At 42.3% G+C, this 16,251-nt stretch overlaps 1 protein-coding gene across 1 annotated transcript in view; it reads left to right on the top strand.

The window, feature by feature from the left end:
- COL4A3 (collagen type IV alpha 3 chain) overlaps positions 1–16,251 on the top strand; it is a 131,331-nt gene that overhangs the window by 92,269 nt on the left and 22,811 nt on the right. The window contains exons 33-41 of the mRNA XM_038748782.1: positions 317–406; positions 3,807–3,941; positions 6,671–6,769; positions 8,232–8,321; positions 11,755–11,894; positions 12,834–12,960; positions 13,593–13,673; positions 14,819–14,917; positions 15,744–15,791. Coding sequence (XP_038604710.1) covers positions 317–406; positions 3,807–3,941; positions 6,671–6,769; positions 8,232–8,321; positions 11,755–11,894; positions 12,834–12,960; positions 13,593–13,673; positions 14,819–14,917; positions 15,744–15,791 — 909 coding nt within the window. The remainder of the gene's footprint in view (positions 1–316; positions 407–3,806; positions 3,942–6,670; positions 6,770–8,231; positions 8,322–11,754; positions 11,895–12,833; positions 12,961–13,592; positions 13,674–14,818; positions 14,918–15,743; positions 15,792–16,251) is intronic.

Here is a 16,251-nt window from a genome sequence, read left to right as displayed (position 1 = left end):
TTATTATTATTAATATTTGGATCCCTTCAATCCTTGATATTCACTCCATCCCCCAGTCCACAGTACTTTCGGATATATCCTTATATGCTGACATTCCCCCTGCCTATCTCCCCCTCTGGATTGTAAACTCCTTGTGGACTGGTATATTGCCTTTCAACTCCGTTGTATCGTTCTTTCGTAAGTGCTTTGTAGGTGCTCTGAACACAGTAAACACTCAACAAATATGATTATTTGGTTTAAAAATGAATTTTATTGTGTGAATCAGCTTCACTCACCGCATGCTGAATTATTTGCTTCTTGCTACTCCCTTTTATAGGCCATAAAGGAGAAGTTGGACTGATGGGGCAACCAGGAGCGATTGGACATCCCGGTTTTTCTGGAAGCCCAGGCAGCCCAGGATTCGGAGGTGGGTGGTGGAGACTATTTCTAGCTTTCTGCAGACACCAGTGATGTTAGAAATGCTTTGCCTACCATTTTGTGCAGTGGAAAGGAGAATCTAGGTGATCCAAAATGGGGCAAAACTAAGCCTTTCAGAGATTAATGGATTTTTAGGTTTCATTCAATCATATTTATTGAGCGCTTACTTTGTGCAGGGCATTGTACTAAGCGCTTGGGAAAGTACACCACAACAATAAACGGTGATATTCCCTGCCCATGATGAGTTTACAGTTTAGAGGTGGGGAGACAGACATCAATACAAATAAAATTACAGATAAGTACATATTTGCTGTGAGGCTGGGAGGGGTGCAGAGCAAAGGGAGCAAGTTAAGGCGACGCAGAGGGGAGTGGGAGATGAGGAAAAGTGGGGCATAGTCTGGGAAGGCCTTTTGGAGGAGATGGGTCTTCATTAGGAATTTGAAAGCCGGGGAGAGTATTTCGGACTTGAGAAGGGTGGGCATTCCAGGCCGGAGACAAGAAGTGGGCTAGGGTTCGGCGGTGAGACAGTTAAAATGGAGGCACATTGAGGAGGTTAACAGATTATCTCCAGAGCAACTGAAGTGCCACAAGAACAGAACTCAAATGTTCCAAGTTCAGGCTTCTTTGAGGCTGATTACTGAAGGACCAGAGGCTTCTGTTCCAGTGAGGCTTCAATTGCCTCAAACCAGCCATATAAAGAAGCCCACAAGTAAGTAGTTCTGAAAGTTAAGGCAGAAAGATAGTGAGCTGTTTGGTTCCTGGCCTGGAGTCAGAGAGACAACAATCACAGACAAAGTGTTGAGAGAAAAGTTTCTCCATTGAAGGGAAACTCTCTGCGTTTCCCGCTCTGCATAACTAATTTAGAGATAACCCATTTATTTCTTGGTGAAATAGTAATGAAAATAACATACTTTTATTTATTTTATTCAATTTTCATTTCCTGGGAATGTTCCTTTTCCTAGAATTTCATTCCCAGCTGTGTTTTAGTTCATTTTAATTGCTGTTATTGCTGACCTTTAAAAATAGTTCTCAAGTATGTTTACAATTCTCAGGAGTTTTCCTGTTTGTCAGAAAACCCATTCAATCAACCAATCTTCAACAGAGTAGTAGTAATAATAACAATAATAATAGTATTTGTTAAGCACTTACTGTGTGTCAGACACTATACAAAGCGCAGGGGTGGATACAAGCAAATTGAGTTGGACAGAGTCCTTGTCCCACATGGGGCTCACAGTCTCAATCCCCATTTGACAGATGAGGTAATTGAGGCCCAGATGGAAAAAAAAAGATGGTATTTGTTAAGCACTTACTATGCACCAATAATAATAATAATGATGGCATTTGTTAAGTGCTTACTATGTGTAGAGCACTGTTCTAAGAGCTGGGGGGTGGGGGTACAAGGTGATCAGATTGTCCCATATGGGGCTCACAGTCTTAATCCCCATTTTACAGATGAGGTAACTGGGGCTCAGAGAAGTTAAGTGACTTGCCCAAGGTCACACAGCAGACATGTGGTGGAGCTGGGATTAGAACCTATGACCTCTCACTCCCAAGTCCGGGCTCTTTCCACTGAACCATGCTGCTTCTAAGCACTGGGGGAGATACAAGGTAATCCCGGCTCTGCCAATTGCCAGGTGTGTGACTATGGGCAAGTCACTTCACTTCTCTGGACCTCAGTTCCCTCATCTGTTAAATGGGGATGAAGACTGTGAGCCCCCCGTGGGACAACGTGATCACCTTGTAACCTCCCCAGTGCTTAAAACAGTGCTTTGCACACAGTAAGCACTTAATAAACACTATCATTATTATAATCAGATTGTCCCATGTGGGGCTCACAGTCTTAATCCCCATTTTACAGATGAGGCAACTGAGGCACAGAGAAGTTAAGTGACTTGCCCAAAGTCACACAGCTGATAAGTGGCAGAGCCAGGATTAGAACCCACGAACTCTGACTCCCAAGTCAGTGCTCTTTCCACTGAGTCACACTGCTTCTCTAACTGAAGTGACTTACCCAAGGTCACAAGGCAGACACGTGGAGAAGCCAGGATTAGAACCCTTGTCCTCTGATTCCCAAGTCTGCACTCTTGCCATTAGGCCATGCTGCTTCCCGTATAGAATACACAGATTGAAATTAGATGTAGTCCCTATCTAAAAATAAAAAGGGGGGATAGGACTGGGTGACATACAAAAGGAAAAATGAGAAAACAAAGACAACATAAAGACAAATACAGAGATCAGTAGGATGCTTTGGGTAGAGATGCAGAAGTTCCGGCTACTCCCCATTCGGAGTCCAGAGTTACCACTGTGGCCAGAGTGATCAATCAATCAATCAATCGTATTTATTGAGCGCTTACTGTGTGCAGAGCACTGTACTAAGCGCTTGGGAAGTACAAGTTGGCAACATATAGAGACAGTCCCTACCCAACAGAGGGCTCACAGTCTAAAAGGGGGAGAGAGAGAACAAAACCAAACATACTTACAAAATAAAATAAATAGAATAGATATGTACAGGTAAAATAAATAAATAGAGTAATAAATATGTACAAACATATATACATATATACAGGTGATATGTATATGACTGAGTGATCAGTCCAGCAGCAGCCGCTAAAGGTTTCCCAAGGTTTTGTGGGGCTGGCCCCAGGCTGTGGCTACTCTTCTCTGTCCTGCCGGGGTGAGGTAAAGGAGACAAAGATGGAGTTTCCTCACTGAGGCAGAGGAAAGCCAGTGCAGATTCCAGGGAAGAAGCTTGGTGGTCTGGTATAGACAACGCTGAAGTCCCGCAGTGTCACTATGGGGAGGCCACAATGGGAAGTGAGCCTGTTGTTGCATAGGGACTGTCTCTATATGTTGCCAACTTGTACTTCCCAAGTGCTTAGTACAGTGCTCTGCTCACAATAAGCGCTCAATAAATACGATTGAATGAATGAAGGCTGCAGCTGCGGTGGGTGGAGGGTATTGACTGGTCTGTGCTTTGTCACACACTGCCCTGAGGGAATGGACAACTGGTACCTACTGAACATTGCCTTCTTTTGGAGATTTTTGAGCAGCCCAGAGAAGCAGCATGGCATAGTAGATAAAGCCTAGGAGTAAGAAGGTCTTGGGTTCTAATCCCAGCTCCGCCACTTGTCTGCTGCGTGATCTTGGGAAAGTCTTAACTTCTCTGTCCCTCAGTTACCTCATCTGAAAAATGGGGATTGAGATTGCGAGCCCCACATGGGACAGGGGACTGTGTCCAACCCGATTTGCTCATAACCATCCCAGCAGTTAGGACATAGTAAGCACTTAGCAAATACCATAATTATAATCATTATTATTATTACCCCCAGTAGTGAGTGACAGAGCATGCAAAAAGAATTCAATGAACCAATTCTTGTTATCCTTTTCAGGTGACTTTGGAATTCCAGGGCTAAAGGGGGAGAAAGGATGCAATGGACCAAGAGGGGAGCCAGGTGATAAAGGAAATCGTGGATCATCTGAAGCTTCTTTCTTCCTGGGAGACAAAGGAGACCAGGGCCCAAAAGGTAAACTTCATTTATAAGTCTTACTTCTCTCCCACCTTTTAGGAAATGTAATTCTTCTTAAGAAATACATCAAGTTATGCTATTGTTTAGCTTTTCATAGATGTCTTGAACTTCCCCAAATTATGCATCCACTCTATGTCTTTTTCAGATCAGACTTCTAAAACCGAACATCCGAAATTTGTTTTTTTTGACATTGCCCAATTTCCTGCCTATATGTTATAGCCACATATTTGCTTAACTGGAGTCCTTCACAGAGTTTAATAAGCATGTTGGGCAGCCTCAGCTTTGTTTCAATATTGAAAGCACTTTAACATTAGGAATTGAATGAAGAAATAATGTAAAAACTAGGCTAATTAAAAAATGAACAAAAAAAACCTTTCTTGCCCTGGATCCACTGATACTTTCTTGAATGGAAACTGGAACCAGTAGAACTTGCAGTACAACAGACAATTCAATACAGATACATGTGATGAAAATATATTTAAACAACTGAATTTTTCTTTTGTCAATTTCATTTTACTTTGTTGTTATTTTGGTTTAGTTTCATCTCATCTTTTCCACGTTCCTTTCTTGTCACCCCTTCTGGATCCTCCCCATTTGCTTTTTGTAACTTTGGAATGTTCTTCAGGAAGCTATTTCAGGGAAGGAGAGAAGAGGAGAAACTAGGATAAATAAAGATGGCAAAGAGGAGTCTCAGGAAGGGTGAGAGGAGAGTGCAAGGGAAGAAGCAGAGAAGGAGGATTATACCTGTTCCCCCTCCTACGTAGATTTTGAGGACCATGTGGTACAGGGATTATGTCCACTTTGAGGTTCAGTTCTTAGAATAGAGCTTAACAAATATTATTGTTATTATTGCTATTAAGCCCATTTTTGGGTAGGGACCATCTCTATATGTTGCCCATGTGTACTTCCCCAGCACTTAGTGCAGTGCTCTTCACACAGTAAGTGCTCAATAAATGATTGATTGAATGAATCATTATTAATAATAATAATATTAAGCTAGTGGCTGAGGGAGTTCTTCCCAGACTGAGCCCCTTCCTTCCTCTCCCCCTCGTCCCCCTCTCCATCCCCCCATCTTACCTCCTTCCCTTCCCCACAGCACCTGTATATATGTATATATGTTTGTACATATTTATTACTCTATTTATTTATTTATTTATTTTACTTGTACATATCTATTCTATTTATTTTATTTTGTTAGTATGTTTGGTTTTGTTCTCTGTCTCCCCCTTTTAGACTGTGAGCCCACTATTGGGTAGGGACTGTCTCTATATGTTGCCAACTTGTACTTCCCAAGCGCTTAGTACAGTGCTCTGCACACAGTAAGCGCTCAATAAATACGATTGATTGATTGATTGAAACAAAGGGTGAAAAAGAGGGGAGAGAAGCAGATTAAAAAAAAATGCCCAGTAGCTTGCTTCTGGATTGAGAGGATGAAAATGCCAGTGCAGTTTCTATCACTTATGATCTTCCCGTCTCCATTGTCTCCTCTCCCCAGTCAATAACTTCATTCTGCTGCTTGGATATTTTTCCCTAAACCTCATCCAGCATGTCCACCCACTCCTCCACTCTTGTGGTTTTCCATTCCTCTCTGCATCAAGCATGAACTCCTGACAGTTGGATTTAAGATACTCCCTCAGCTCTCTCCCACCTAATTATCCACTGTTTTCTCCCACTATTCTCCCCAGTCATAGTCACCATGCTTCTGAAGCTAACCTATTTCTCTGAGCCTCATTCACCACTCTCCCATCACCGCCCTTTCTGTTCAATCCCTCACCCCAACCTGGAACTTCCTTCCCCTTCATTTCTAAGTGGGCCCAGCTCTCCCGATCTTCAAAGTCCTTCTGAAACCTCATTTCCTCCAGGAGGTCTTTCCTGATTAATTTGTTATACTCTGACTCCCATATCAGCACTTCCATGCTTCCTAAGCATTTACCCCTAACCCCAACATAGCACTTATGTACATATTTTCTGTACTCATTTGCCTCCTCCAATCAATCAATCAGTGGTATTTATTGAACACTAACTGTAGGCAGAGCACCGTGCCAAGTGCTTGGGAGGGTACAGAACAGTCAGTCAACACATTCCCTGTCCACAAGGAGTTTACAGTCTAGAGGAGGAGACAGATATTAAAATGTACCTAAGTGGGGTTGAGGATGGGGTGAATATCAAGTGCTTATTATTATAGTGTGTGCCTCCCCTACTAGAATGGATCTTTTTTAGGGCCAGGATCATGTCTACCAATCTTATTATACTCTTCCAAGCAGGGCTCTGCCCATAGTAGGAGCTCAATAAATACTACTGATTAAATGATTGATCATTCCTATTAAGATATCTGAGGCTCTTCCCTGGAAAAAGTAGCTTAGGTAGTCATGTGGGTTTAGAACCGCACCCCTTGGTTCGCGGGAAGCAGCTTGGTGTAGTGGGTAGAGCATAATGGGAGTCAAAAGGTCAGGGGTTCCAATCCTGACTCTGCCCCATGTCTGCCATGTGACCTTGGGCAAGTCACTTAACTTCTCTGTGCCTCCGTTACCCCATCTATAAAAAATGGGAATTAAGAGCGTGAGCCCAGTGTGGGATAGGGACTGTGTCCAACCTGATTAACTTGTACTACCTCAGTGCTTAGAGTAGTGCTTGGCACATGTAAAGTGCTTAACAAGAACCGTTATTATTATTACTATTATTATTGTGAATCATAGCAGCAGATGGAAAATTCCCTATTATTTTAGGACCTCCAGGAGACAAAGGTCATAAAGGAGACAAAGGGTATCCAGGACCACCAGGCTTGAAAGGTCTTGCCGGGCTACCTGCTCCACCAGGTCCACCAGGTATGCAAATTCTGTCGCAGAAAATTCACGTACTGAAACTATTACTATTACTACTATACATAAATTCCTCCAGTTCCTAAAAGTTATGAGGTCTGCTTCTATTACAGCTGTGGCTGAAAGAGAGTAATTGTCCAAAAATGTACCCTGTATTTTTTAGCAGATGATTTAAACCAAAATCCAAACAGAAATATTGTCTTGGAATAATCTGCAGTCTTTTCAGTCAGATGCACTTAGAATAGTGAATTGTAGTTCAAATTACAGAAGAAAGTACTAAATTTTACATTTTGAAAGCCCCCTTACTTGTTATTCACTAATATATCTTTCAAGTAATGATACCCACTGTAAATGCAATGTGGATCACCTGGCTAGTAATGAGTACACTATACTTCCTTTTACAGTTGCCATTAAAATGTTTAATAAATGTTACAAGCAGCAAAGAATGTCATTAGGAATGAGTAATAGTGACTTCCTGTAAAAGACTAAGGCAGCCTTCCAGCTGAAACTAGTATGTAACAACATGTAGTCATTCTCCAAAATAAGGAGCATGAAGGAAATCAAAACTCCTGGGAAGAAGCCTTGGGTGAAGTAGGGCAGAACCTGCTGTGTTTCAGCCAGTAGTGCTGCCTTGGTATCTAAGGATGATGTGATAACCCTGCAATCTATTGCAAACTGCAGGTATTGCTGCTTATCACATTTTTAATTATGCAATTTGGACAGAGCATGATAGAAGAATAGAGAAACCTATTTAACATAAGGTGACCGTGAATTGGTTATAATACCATCGAGCTCTACCAGGAATGCTTAGTAGATCCAGGATCCTGTAGAAACCCTCTAAAAGTCATTAACACTGCCCAGCAAACCAATCACTGTTTAATAGAAACTGATTTGAAGTGGTATATTAAGGTGTTTTCATCTTCCTAAACTTTCTTGAATTTCACCTGGGGCAACAGGAGTCATCTACTGTTTTAACTGTTTCTGAACCACTTTCCTGTTAAACCCCTATTTCCCTTTGATACAGCTGGGATGCAGTGTGATTTTTGGATATTATGGGAGTTGGCAGGAATGCATCTGTCGTGTTGTAGGACAAATGCTTGTATCCTCTTCAGCAGAGTTGCATACCGAAGGCAGAGAGGGGGTGCCAGAAACTATCCTTATGGTGGCAAGAAACCTTATGTCCGTCCCCTAAAACCATCTGCTCCAGAGAAGGTGGAAACCTTCTAATGGGACTATAGCTCTCCAGCCATCTTCTTGTCTCTCCAATCTCAAAATCTGAAGCCTACTGACAGACATAGGCTAGTCTAGAGATCTGAGAGTAAAGTCTATCAAAACATTCTACATGGCCATCTTAATTTTATCAAAATGTATGTGTTTGTGTAGGTGGTGGAGGTGCTAGACAGGGAGGGGTGTGTATAGGTGCTCTGTTATTCTAAATGCATGTGTGTGTGTATTGATTTCAATTAAGGTATGAGGGGAGTGCCAGGTGTCAATGGGACTCCTGGAGCACCAGGATTAGTTGGAATGCCTGGAAGAAAAGGGAGCATGGGAATGCCAGGTGAGTTCTTATAACCATGTCGTAAATCGTTGGACCGTCATAACATATGATGAGTCAGATTTTCAAGCTCTTTCCACTTACATTGCAACAAGGTGGGTCCTTAATGGCATTTAGCGAAGGAACACTTTGGGTTGATGAAAGTGAGCTGCATTAGGAAAGGGGTTGGGGAAACCGAAAAGGTTAAATTAAGAAATGGTAAATTAAGGGACAAACTCAACAAACATTAATAATGCAAAAATAATTTAGAAAGGCAACCTTAAAGTCTGGGACAAGTTGGCAAAATGAAAATAATAGAAGAAACTTCTTTGTTCAAAACCGTACCAGTAGAGGAAAACTCAGAGAGTGGCTGTGAAGGGAAATTCAAAATCAGATTGGAAGGACAAATGGCAAAAGAGGAGAGAATGTGGAATGTGCAATAGCAGTTAAAGATGCTGTCTCTGTCCTTGAGAAGCTGAGACAAGAGGATGCAAACTATCAAATGTGTGATAGTGAAAGAGTAAGAGAATAGATAAGAAATAATAAAAAACACAAATCAACAGGGAAAGAGATAATAAAAAGATGCATATTTACAACATATTGCATATTTATGCTAAAGCACTGGGGTAGATACAATAAATCCGATCAGATAGAGATCCCATCCTATATGGGGCTCACCATCTAAAAGCTAGGAAGAACAGGTGTCTTCTACCCAATTTACAGATGAGGAAACAAAGGCCCAGAGAAGTTAAATGACATGCTGGAGATCACACTGTAGACCACTAACAAGGCAGGGATTAAAATTTGGGCCTCCTAATTTCCAGTCCCATCCACTTTCCATTAGGCCATGTTGCTTCATTTTAATAGCTGCTAATGTGGCATGGCAAGGAAGGTGGGGCATTGGTTAGGGAATGCCTCTTGGAGAAAGAAACTTTTGGGAGGAGAGGGAAGTGGTGGAGCAGAGTGGGGAATCAGTTCTATTTTTATCAATCAATCAGTAGTTTTGAGTGCTCACTGTGGGCAAAGCATTGTACTAAGTACTTGGGAGAGTACAATATAATGGAATTGATAGACAAGTTCCCTGACCCCAGGAAGTTAACAGTTTAGAAGGAGAGACAGACACTAAAAGAAATTATGAATATGTACGTAAGTGCTGTGTGACTGAGGATGGGATGAATAACAAGTGCTCCAAGGTTACATTTCCAAGTGCATAGGTGATGCAGAAGCAAGAGGGAGTAGGAGAAAAAAAGGCCCTAATCAGGGAAGACTTCTTGGAGGAGATGTGATTTTAGGGAATGTGTCTGTTATATCGTTATGTCGTACTCATGACCTAGTGGATAGAGCACAGGCCTGGGAGTCAGAAGTACCTGGATTCTAATCCTGGCTCTGCCACTTGTCTGCTGCGTGGCCTTGGGTAAGTCAATTCCCTTTTCTGGGCCTCAGTTTCCTCATCTGTAAAATGGGGATTAAGATTGATCACTTTGTGGGACAGAGACTCTGTTCAACCCGATTATCTTGTACCTACCCCAGTGCTTAGTACAGTGCCTGGCAAATAGTAAAAGCTAAAGAAATACCATAATTATTATTAGAATTAGTATTATTACTCCCCAAGGGGTTAATAGAGTGCTGTGCACACAGTAAGCACTCAATAAATATGATTGATTGTTAAGGCTTGGAGGGTGGGAAGAGTGGTGGACTGTCATATATGAAGTGGCAGGGGAAGGAGGATGTGGGCAAGGGGTTGGTGGTGAGATAGTTGAGATGGAGGTACAGTCAGTAAGTTCGCATTGTGGGAAAGAAGTGTGCAGACTGGGTTGTAGTAGGAAAACAGCGAGGTACAGTAGGAGGGGGTGAGCTGATTAATCAATCAGTTGTATTTCTTGAGCACTTACCATGTGCAATTGGGAAAGTACAACATAACAGATTTAGTAGGCACATTCCCTGCCTACAACAAGCTAACAGTCTAATTCTCTAACACCGTTGGTAAAGCATTTCTGTTTGATGTGGAGGTGGCTAGGCAATCACTGGGGGGCCTCGAGGTGTGGGAGACATTGACTGAACATTATTTTAGAAAACTAATCTGGGCAGCAGAGTGAAATGTGGACCGGAATGGGGAGAGATGGGAGGCAGGGAGGTCAATGAGGAGACTGATTCAGTTGTCAATGTGTGAGATAACTGCTTGGATCAGCATAGTAGCAGTTTGGAAGGAGAGGAAAGGATGGATCTTAGCAATGCTGTGAAGATAAAACCAAAAGTGTTTTATGTGGTTTTGAATGGGAGAGATAAATTGAGGATAAATCCCACAGTTATGGACTTGGGAGAGAGGGAGGATAGTGGTGTTGTTTACAGTAATGGGAAACACTGGGAGGAAAGGGTTTGGATGGAAGATGAGGAGTTATGTTTTGGGCATGTTTAGTTTGAGGGGTCAATGGGACATCAAGATAGAGCTGTCCTGAAGGCAGAAGGAAATGTGAGACTGCAGAAAAGGGGAGAGGTCAGGGCTGGAGTTGTAGATTTAGGAATCATCCACAAAGAGATGGTAGTCAAAGCAGGGGAAGTGAATGAATTCTCCAAGAGAGGGCGTGTAGATGGAGAGTAAAAGGGGATCCAGAACTGATCCTTGACGGACTTTGGGGATGGAGGCAGAGTGGGAGACTGAGAAGGAGCAGTAAGAGAGCTAGGAGGAGAATCAGGAGAGGATAGTGTCAGTGAAGCCAAGCTTGGATCATGTTTCCAGGAGAAGGGGGTAGTTCACAGTGTCAGAGGCAGCTGAGAGGTCAAGAGGGATTAGGATGTAGTAGAGGCTATTGGATTTGGCAAGAAGAGGTCACTGATGACCTTAGAGGAGGTGTTTCCGTGGAGGAAAGGGGAAGAAGCCAGATTGGAGGGGATCAAGGAAAGAATTGGAGGAGACAAAGTGGAGGCAGAGGGTTTAGACAACTCTCTCAAGGAGTTTGGAGAGAAACGGTAGGCAGGAAATGGACAATAACTGTAGAGTGCTATGGGGGTCAAGGGAGGGGTTTTTTTAGGATAGGGGATTCATGAGCATGTTTGAAAGCAGTGGGGAAAGAGCCATTGGAAAGTGAACAGTTGAACATGGCAGTGAGGGAGGAAAGACGGGAGGGGTCAAGTGTTTTGATAAAATGTGATGAGATAGGGATGGAGGAGCAAGTGGAGCAAGTAGATTTTGAGAGGTGGGAGATCTCTTCTTACGATACTACTGGGAAAGATGGGAATGTCAAAGAGGATAGGAGGAGGGAAGGACTGGAGAGGAACAGGGCTGATTTTAGGGAGATCACACCTGATGGTTTCAATTTTGTCAATAAAATACACGGCCAGTTCACTTAAGAAAAAAGATTGGGATTAGAGAACGACACAGGGGATTCTAAGGGCAAGTTGTGAATGAGGTACCAGTAAATGGTTTAACTCACCTGATATTTATTTGCTTTTCTTGAAGGTGCTAAGGGAGAGCAAGGAACTTCAGGTTTCCCAGGCCCACAAGGAAGACCGGGTTTCCCTGGTACAACTGGAATGCACGGGGACAAGGGAGAACCAGGCTATGGAGTGGGCACCCAACCAGGTCCAGTAGGGCCAAAGGTATGGGAGCTTTGTTGGCACCAGCAGCCTTGGCATGGAGGAAGGGAGAGGCAGCCAGGAACAGCCAGTTCATGGAGTTTGGAAGAGGAGAGAAAGAGCCAGTGAGAGGCTAACTTGTTCAGGGCCTGGCTTTAATGTTATTTATTCACCACTAACTCTGTGTCACACATTATTGTAAGGGCTGGAAAAGATACAAGTTAAGTCAGACCCTTCTCCTCCCCTTCCTCCTCCTCTTTCTTGAAGTGCCTCCGGATCAACTTTCTCCCTCTTTCAGTCACTCCTTGCAGGGTCAGTAGGGGGATATAAATAGTGAGAGTGATTGACCAGAATTCCTGATGAATGCACAGGAGATTCTGGGAACAAATCAACAACCTGGCTGCATCAAAACAGTAGAGTTTGGTGATTTGTAGTATATTTCATATAGTTCCCACTGAAAATAATAATAATGGTATTTATTAAGCACTAGTTACTATGTGTCAAGCACTGTTCTGAGTTTGAGGTAGGTACCAGCTAATCAGGTTGGACACAGTCCTTGTCCCACGTGGGGCTCACTCTCTTTATTCACATTTTATAGGTGAGGTAACAAAGGCACAGAGAAGTTAAGTGACTTGCCCAAGTCACACAGCAGACTAGTGGCAAAGCCAGGATTAGGACCTGGTTCCTTTTGACTCCAAGGCGCGCTATATCCACTAAAAATGACCTTTCGTGAAACACAGTTACAAGAGAAATAATCCTCAATAGGCCCATCTCTGTCCTCTACTGTCATCTTACATACCAAGTGCTTAGAACAGTGCTTGGCACATAGTAAGCACTTAACAAATGTCATTATTATTATTATTATTATTATTATTATTATTATTATTATTATATTAAGTACATTTCATTTTACTCACTTGGTAAATTTAAAATAAGAATAAACTGTGGTCTCTGATTTTTCAGGGTGACCCAGGACCTCCAGGACCCTTGGGCAGTAAAGGTGTAAGAGGACCACCAGGCCTGCCAGGACTTTTAGGCCCTGAAGGGATTAATGGAAATCAAGGAAATTCTGGAGACCCTGGGACTCCAGGTGAGCTTTGGATCCGCAGTAAATGAAATTTGGTAGCCTTTCTCACTGTTCTGCTATTGTCTCTTCTGTAGAAGTCACTCTGGCTGACCGGAGGGTGAAGGACGAGGCTAGGGGATAGGGGAGATGGGAAAACATGAAATGCAGTCAGTCAGAAGACCAGCTAGTGTCAGAGTTTCCGGGAATAGGCCCAAAAGTGGGACTAGATTCTGTGAATCAAATAAATGTAAATAACCAGGCTCAACTGCAACCCCAGATCACCTAAAGAAGGTGACTGAAATGAGACTTTTGTTATCCAGATTTAGGTATGTATTCAGAATTTTCTTCAGAAAAATCTTTATTCAGCACATGTGTTCTTCATCTCTTCTGCTTAGGCTTTTGCTGCACCAATCTTAGACGAGGATCAATAATCTTAAGTAAAGTCCTGAGTCTAAATTTGAGAAGGGAGACATTTTAGTATTAAGAATTTGGAGCAGTTGAGGAAAAAGAAAGAAGCAGGATTTTCAGAAATTAGCTAATCTTACCCTTAGTTCCTTGATTTCTGGATGTGCATTTTATCCTTTTTTATGTAACATTTGCTATTATTTACAACATGGTCTCTGTCTCTCTCTGTCTCTCTCCTTTTCGACTTACAGGAGAGCCCGGTTCAGATGGAGATTTGGGGCATAAAGGAGGCAAAGGTGTCCCTGGATATCCAGGAAAGAAAGGCCCTCAAGGTTCCATTTCTGTGGTCCCCTTTCTATTTTCTTTCCTTCATTAGGCTTGCAATAAGGCAACTCAGGTCAAATAATTTGCAACTACTGTGTGATCATTGTTTCAGAAGTTGGAATTTATGATTCCTAAATGTAGATGTTCCCCTTTAATTACTCAATCAATCGGTATCATTTTTTAGCCCCTATGGTGTACAGAGCACTCTGCTTAATGCTTGGAAAAGTATAATAGAGATAGTAGACCAGGTCCCTACCGTCAAGATTACATGCTAGCAGGGGAGACAAAATGGAAATAACTTACAGATAGAAGTAGAGAGAAATGGAAGATATATATATGAGTTTATGCTAAAGCAATAGAGCATGTCAACTTCGCTTGTAAGTGCTCCGGAGTGTTGTGAATTCACAAGTGATGAGGTGGCATTTGATGGGTATAACGTAGAGAAAGTAAAAGTTATCAGGGAAGACCTCTTGGAGGAGATGTGATTTCAGGACTCAGAAAATGGAGAGAGTAGTGGGCTTTTGGATATGAAAAGAAAAGGAATGCAGCAAGATGTATGGGCAGCAGCATGGCATAGTGGATAGAGCATAGCCCTAGGAGTCAGAAGGTCATGGGTTCTAATCCTGGCTCCTCCACTTGTCTGCTGTGTGACCTTGGCCAAAGCGCTTCACTTCTCTGTGCCTCCGTTACCTCATCTGTAAAATGGGAGTTGAAACTGTGGCCCCAAGTGGGACAAGGGACTGTGTCCACCCTGATTTGCCTATATCCACCCCAGCGCTTAGTACAGTGCCTGGCACATAGTAAGTACTTAACAAATACCATTATTATTATTATTATTACTTTTCTGATAAACCTTTTCCAGCTACAAGGGTCATGGTATGGTGGAGCTTAATTCTTCCCACTTTGCCCCCAAAGCTGTAGGATAAGGCTAATGGCTTCACCTCCAGCCTTCTAATTCTAGGCATCCATTGGTCTCTAACTCTTATCTCAGAGTTGGCACCTGTGCCTCTATTTTCATAAACTTGCTGAGATTGTTTACTGTTAACTGAGCCTTCAGACCTTTAGGATTCAGTACATCTTTCAATAGTTATAACTCATTTTCTTAAATTTTTAATTGCCCAAGAGATACATAAGTTGACATTTCCCTTTTCAGGCATGCCGGGATTGCCAGGACCATCTGGAAAAATGGGTGAAAAGGGTAACCAAGGGCATGATGGAATTCCTGGTCCACCAGGTGAAAAGGGAGAGCAAGGTACTTCTTTTATGTTCTATTATTTGATTCTTCTTTCTTTTTAGTTGAGCTTCTCATCCTTCACTCTTTTACAATATGTTTCCATTGAAAATTTCATGGCCTATGGATGTTTAACATGTAATTACTTTACTCACTCAACCGTATTTATTGAGCGCTTACTGTGTGCAGAGCACTGTACTAAGCGCTTGGAAAGTACAATTCAATCAATCAATCGTATTTATTGAGCACTTACTGTGTGCAGAGCACTGTACTAAGCGCTTGGGAAGTACAGGAACAGAGACGGTCCCTACCCAAAAGCAGGTTCCCAGTCTAGAAGGGGAGACAGACAACAAAACAAGTGGACACATGTCAATACCACCAGAATAGGTAAATAGAATTATTGACATATACACATCATTAATAAAATGGAGTAATAAATATGTACAAATATACACAAGTGCAGTGGGGAAGGGAAGGGTGTAGGGCAGAGGGAGGGAGTGGGGGCGATGGGGAGGAGGAGCAGAGGAAAAGGAGGGGGCTCAGTCTGGGAAGGCCTCCTGGAAGAGGTGAGCTCTCAGCAGGGCTTTGAAGGGAGGAAGAGGGCTAGTTTGGCTTCTAACACGGAGTCCCAGCAAAAGGCGGTTTTTCCTCATTGCTAATAAAAACAATAATGGTATTTAATAATAATAATAATAATGGAATTTGTTAAGCACTTACTATGTGCCAAGCAGTGTTCTAAGCGCTGGGGAGGATACAAAATGATTTATCTAAATCATCTGCCCATATGTGATGTGTGTGAAATATTTACATTATGTTAACACTAAAAAAATTTGTGTTTGTTTTTCAGGTCTGCTGGGGTCATCTCCGGGTTCGAATGGCATTCCTGGCCCTAAAGGTAAGGTTTTCTATCCCCTCATTTTCAGTCATCCTCATTTTCAAAAAATAGTGCCCTTCCTGACTGTGAGCCCGTTGTTGGGTAGGGATTGTCTCTATTTGTTCCTGAATTGTATTTTCCAAGCACTTAATACAGTGCTCTGCACACAGTAAGCGCTCAATAAATATGATTTGAATGAATGAATGAATATCACACATGTGCAGAATTAACTTAGACAGGGTAGGGTTCTAGGAAAGTCATACCCACCTAGAAAAAGAGTAACCCATGTGTTCAAATCAACTTGTGTGCTTCACCATAGTAGAAACACATCAGGGATATAAATATGATTGCAAAATCTTTTTCAGGAAGTTTTTAAAAGTGGTTGTGTGCTCCAAAATAAGACTGTAAATTTCTTGAGGGTGGAGTTTTTGTTTTATACTTCTCTTGTCCACACCCAATGTAATGTTTGACACAAAGTAGG

Source organism: Tachyglossus aculeatus, chromosome 7, assembly GCF_015852505.1.
Source record: "Tachyglossus aculeatus isolate mTacAcu1 chromosome 7, mTacAcu1.pri, whole genome shotgun sequence".
Lineage (NCBI taxonomy): Eukaryota > Metazoa > Chordata > Mammalia > Monotremata > Tachyglossidae > Tachyglossus > Tachyglossus aculeatus.
Note: the sequence above shows the minus strand (reverse complement) of the source record. Positions and strands in the feature narration are given on the sequence as shown.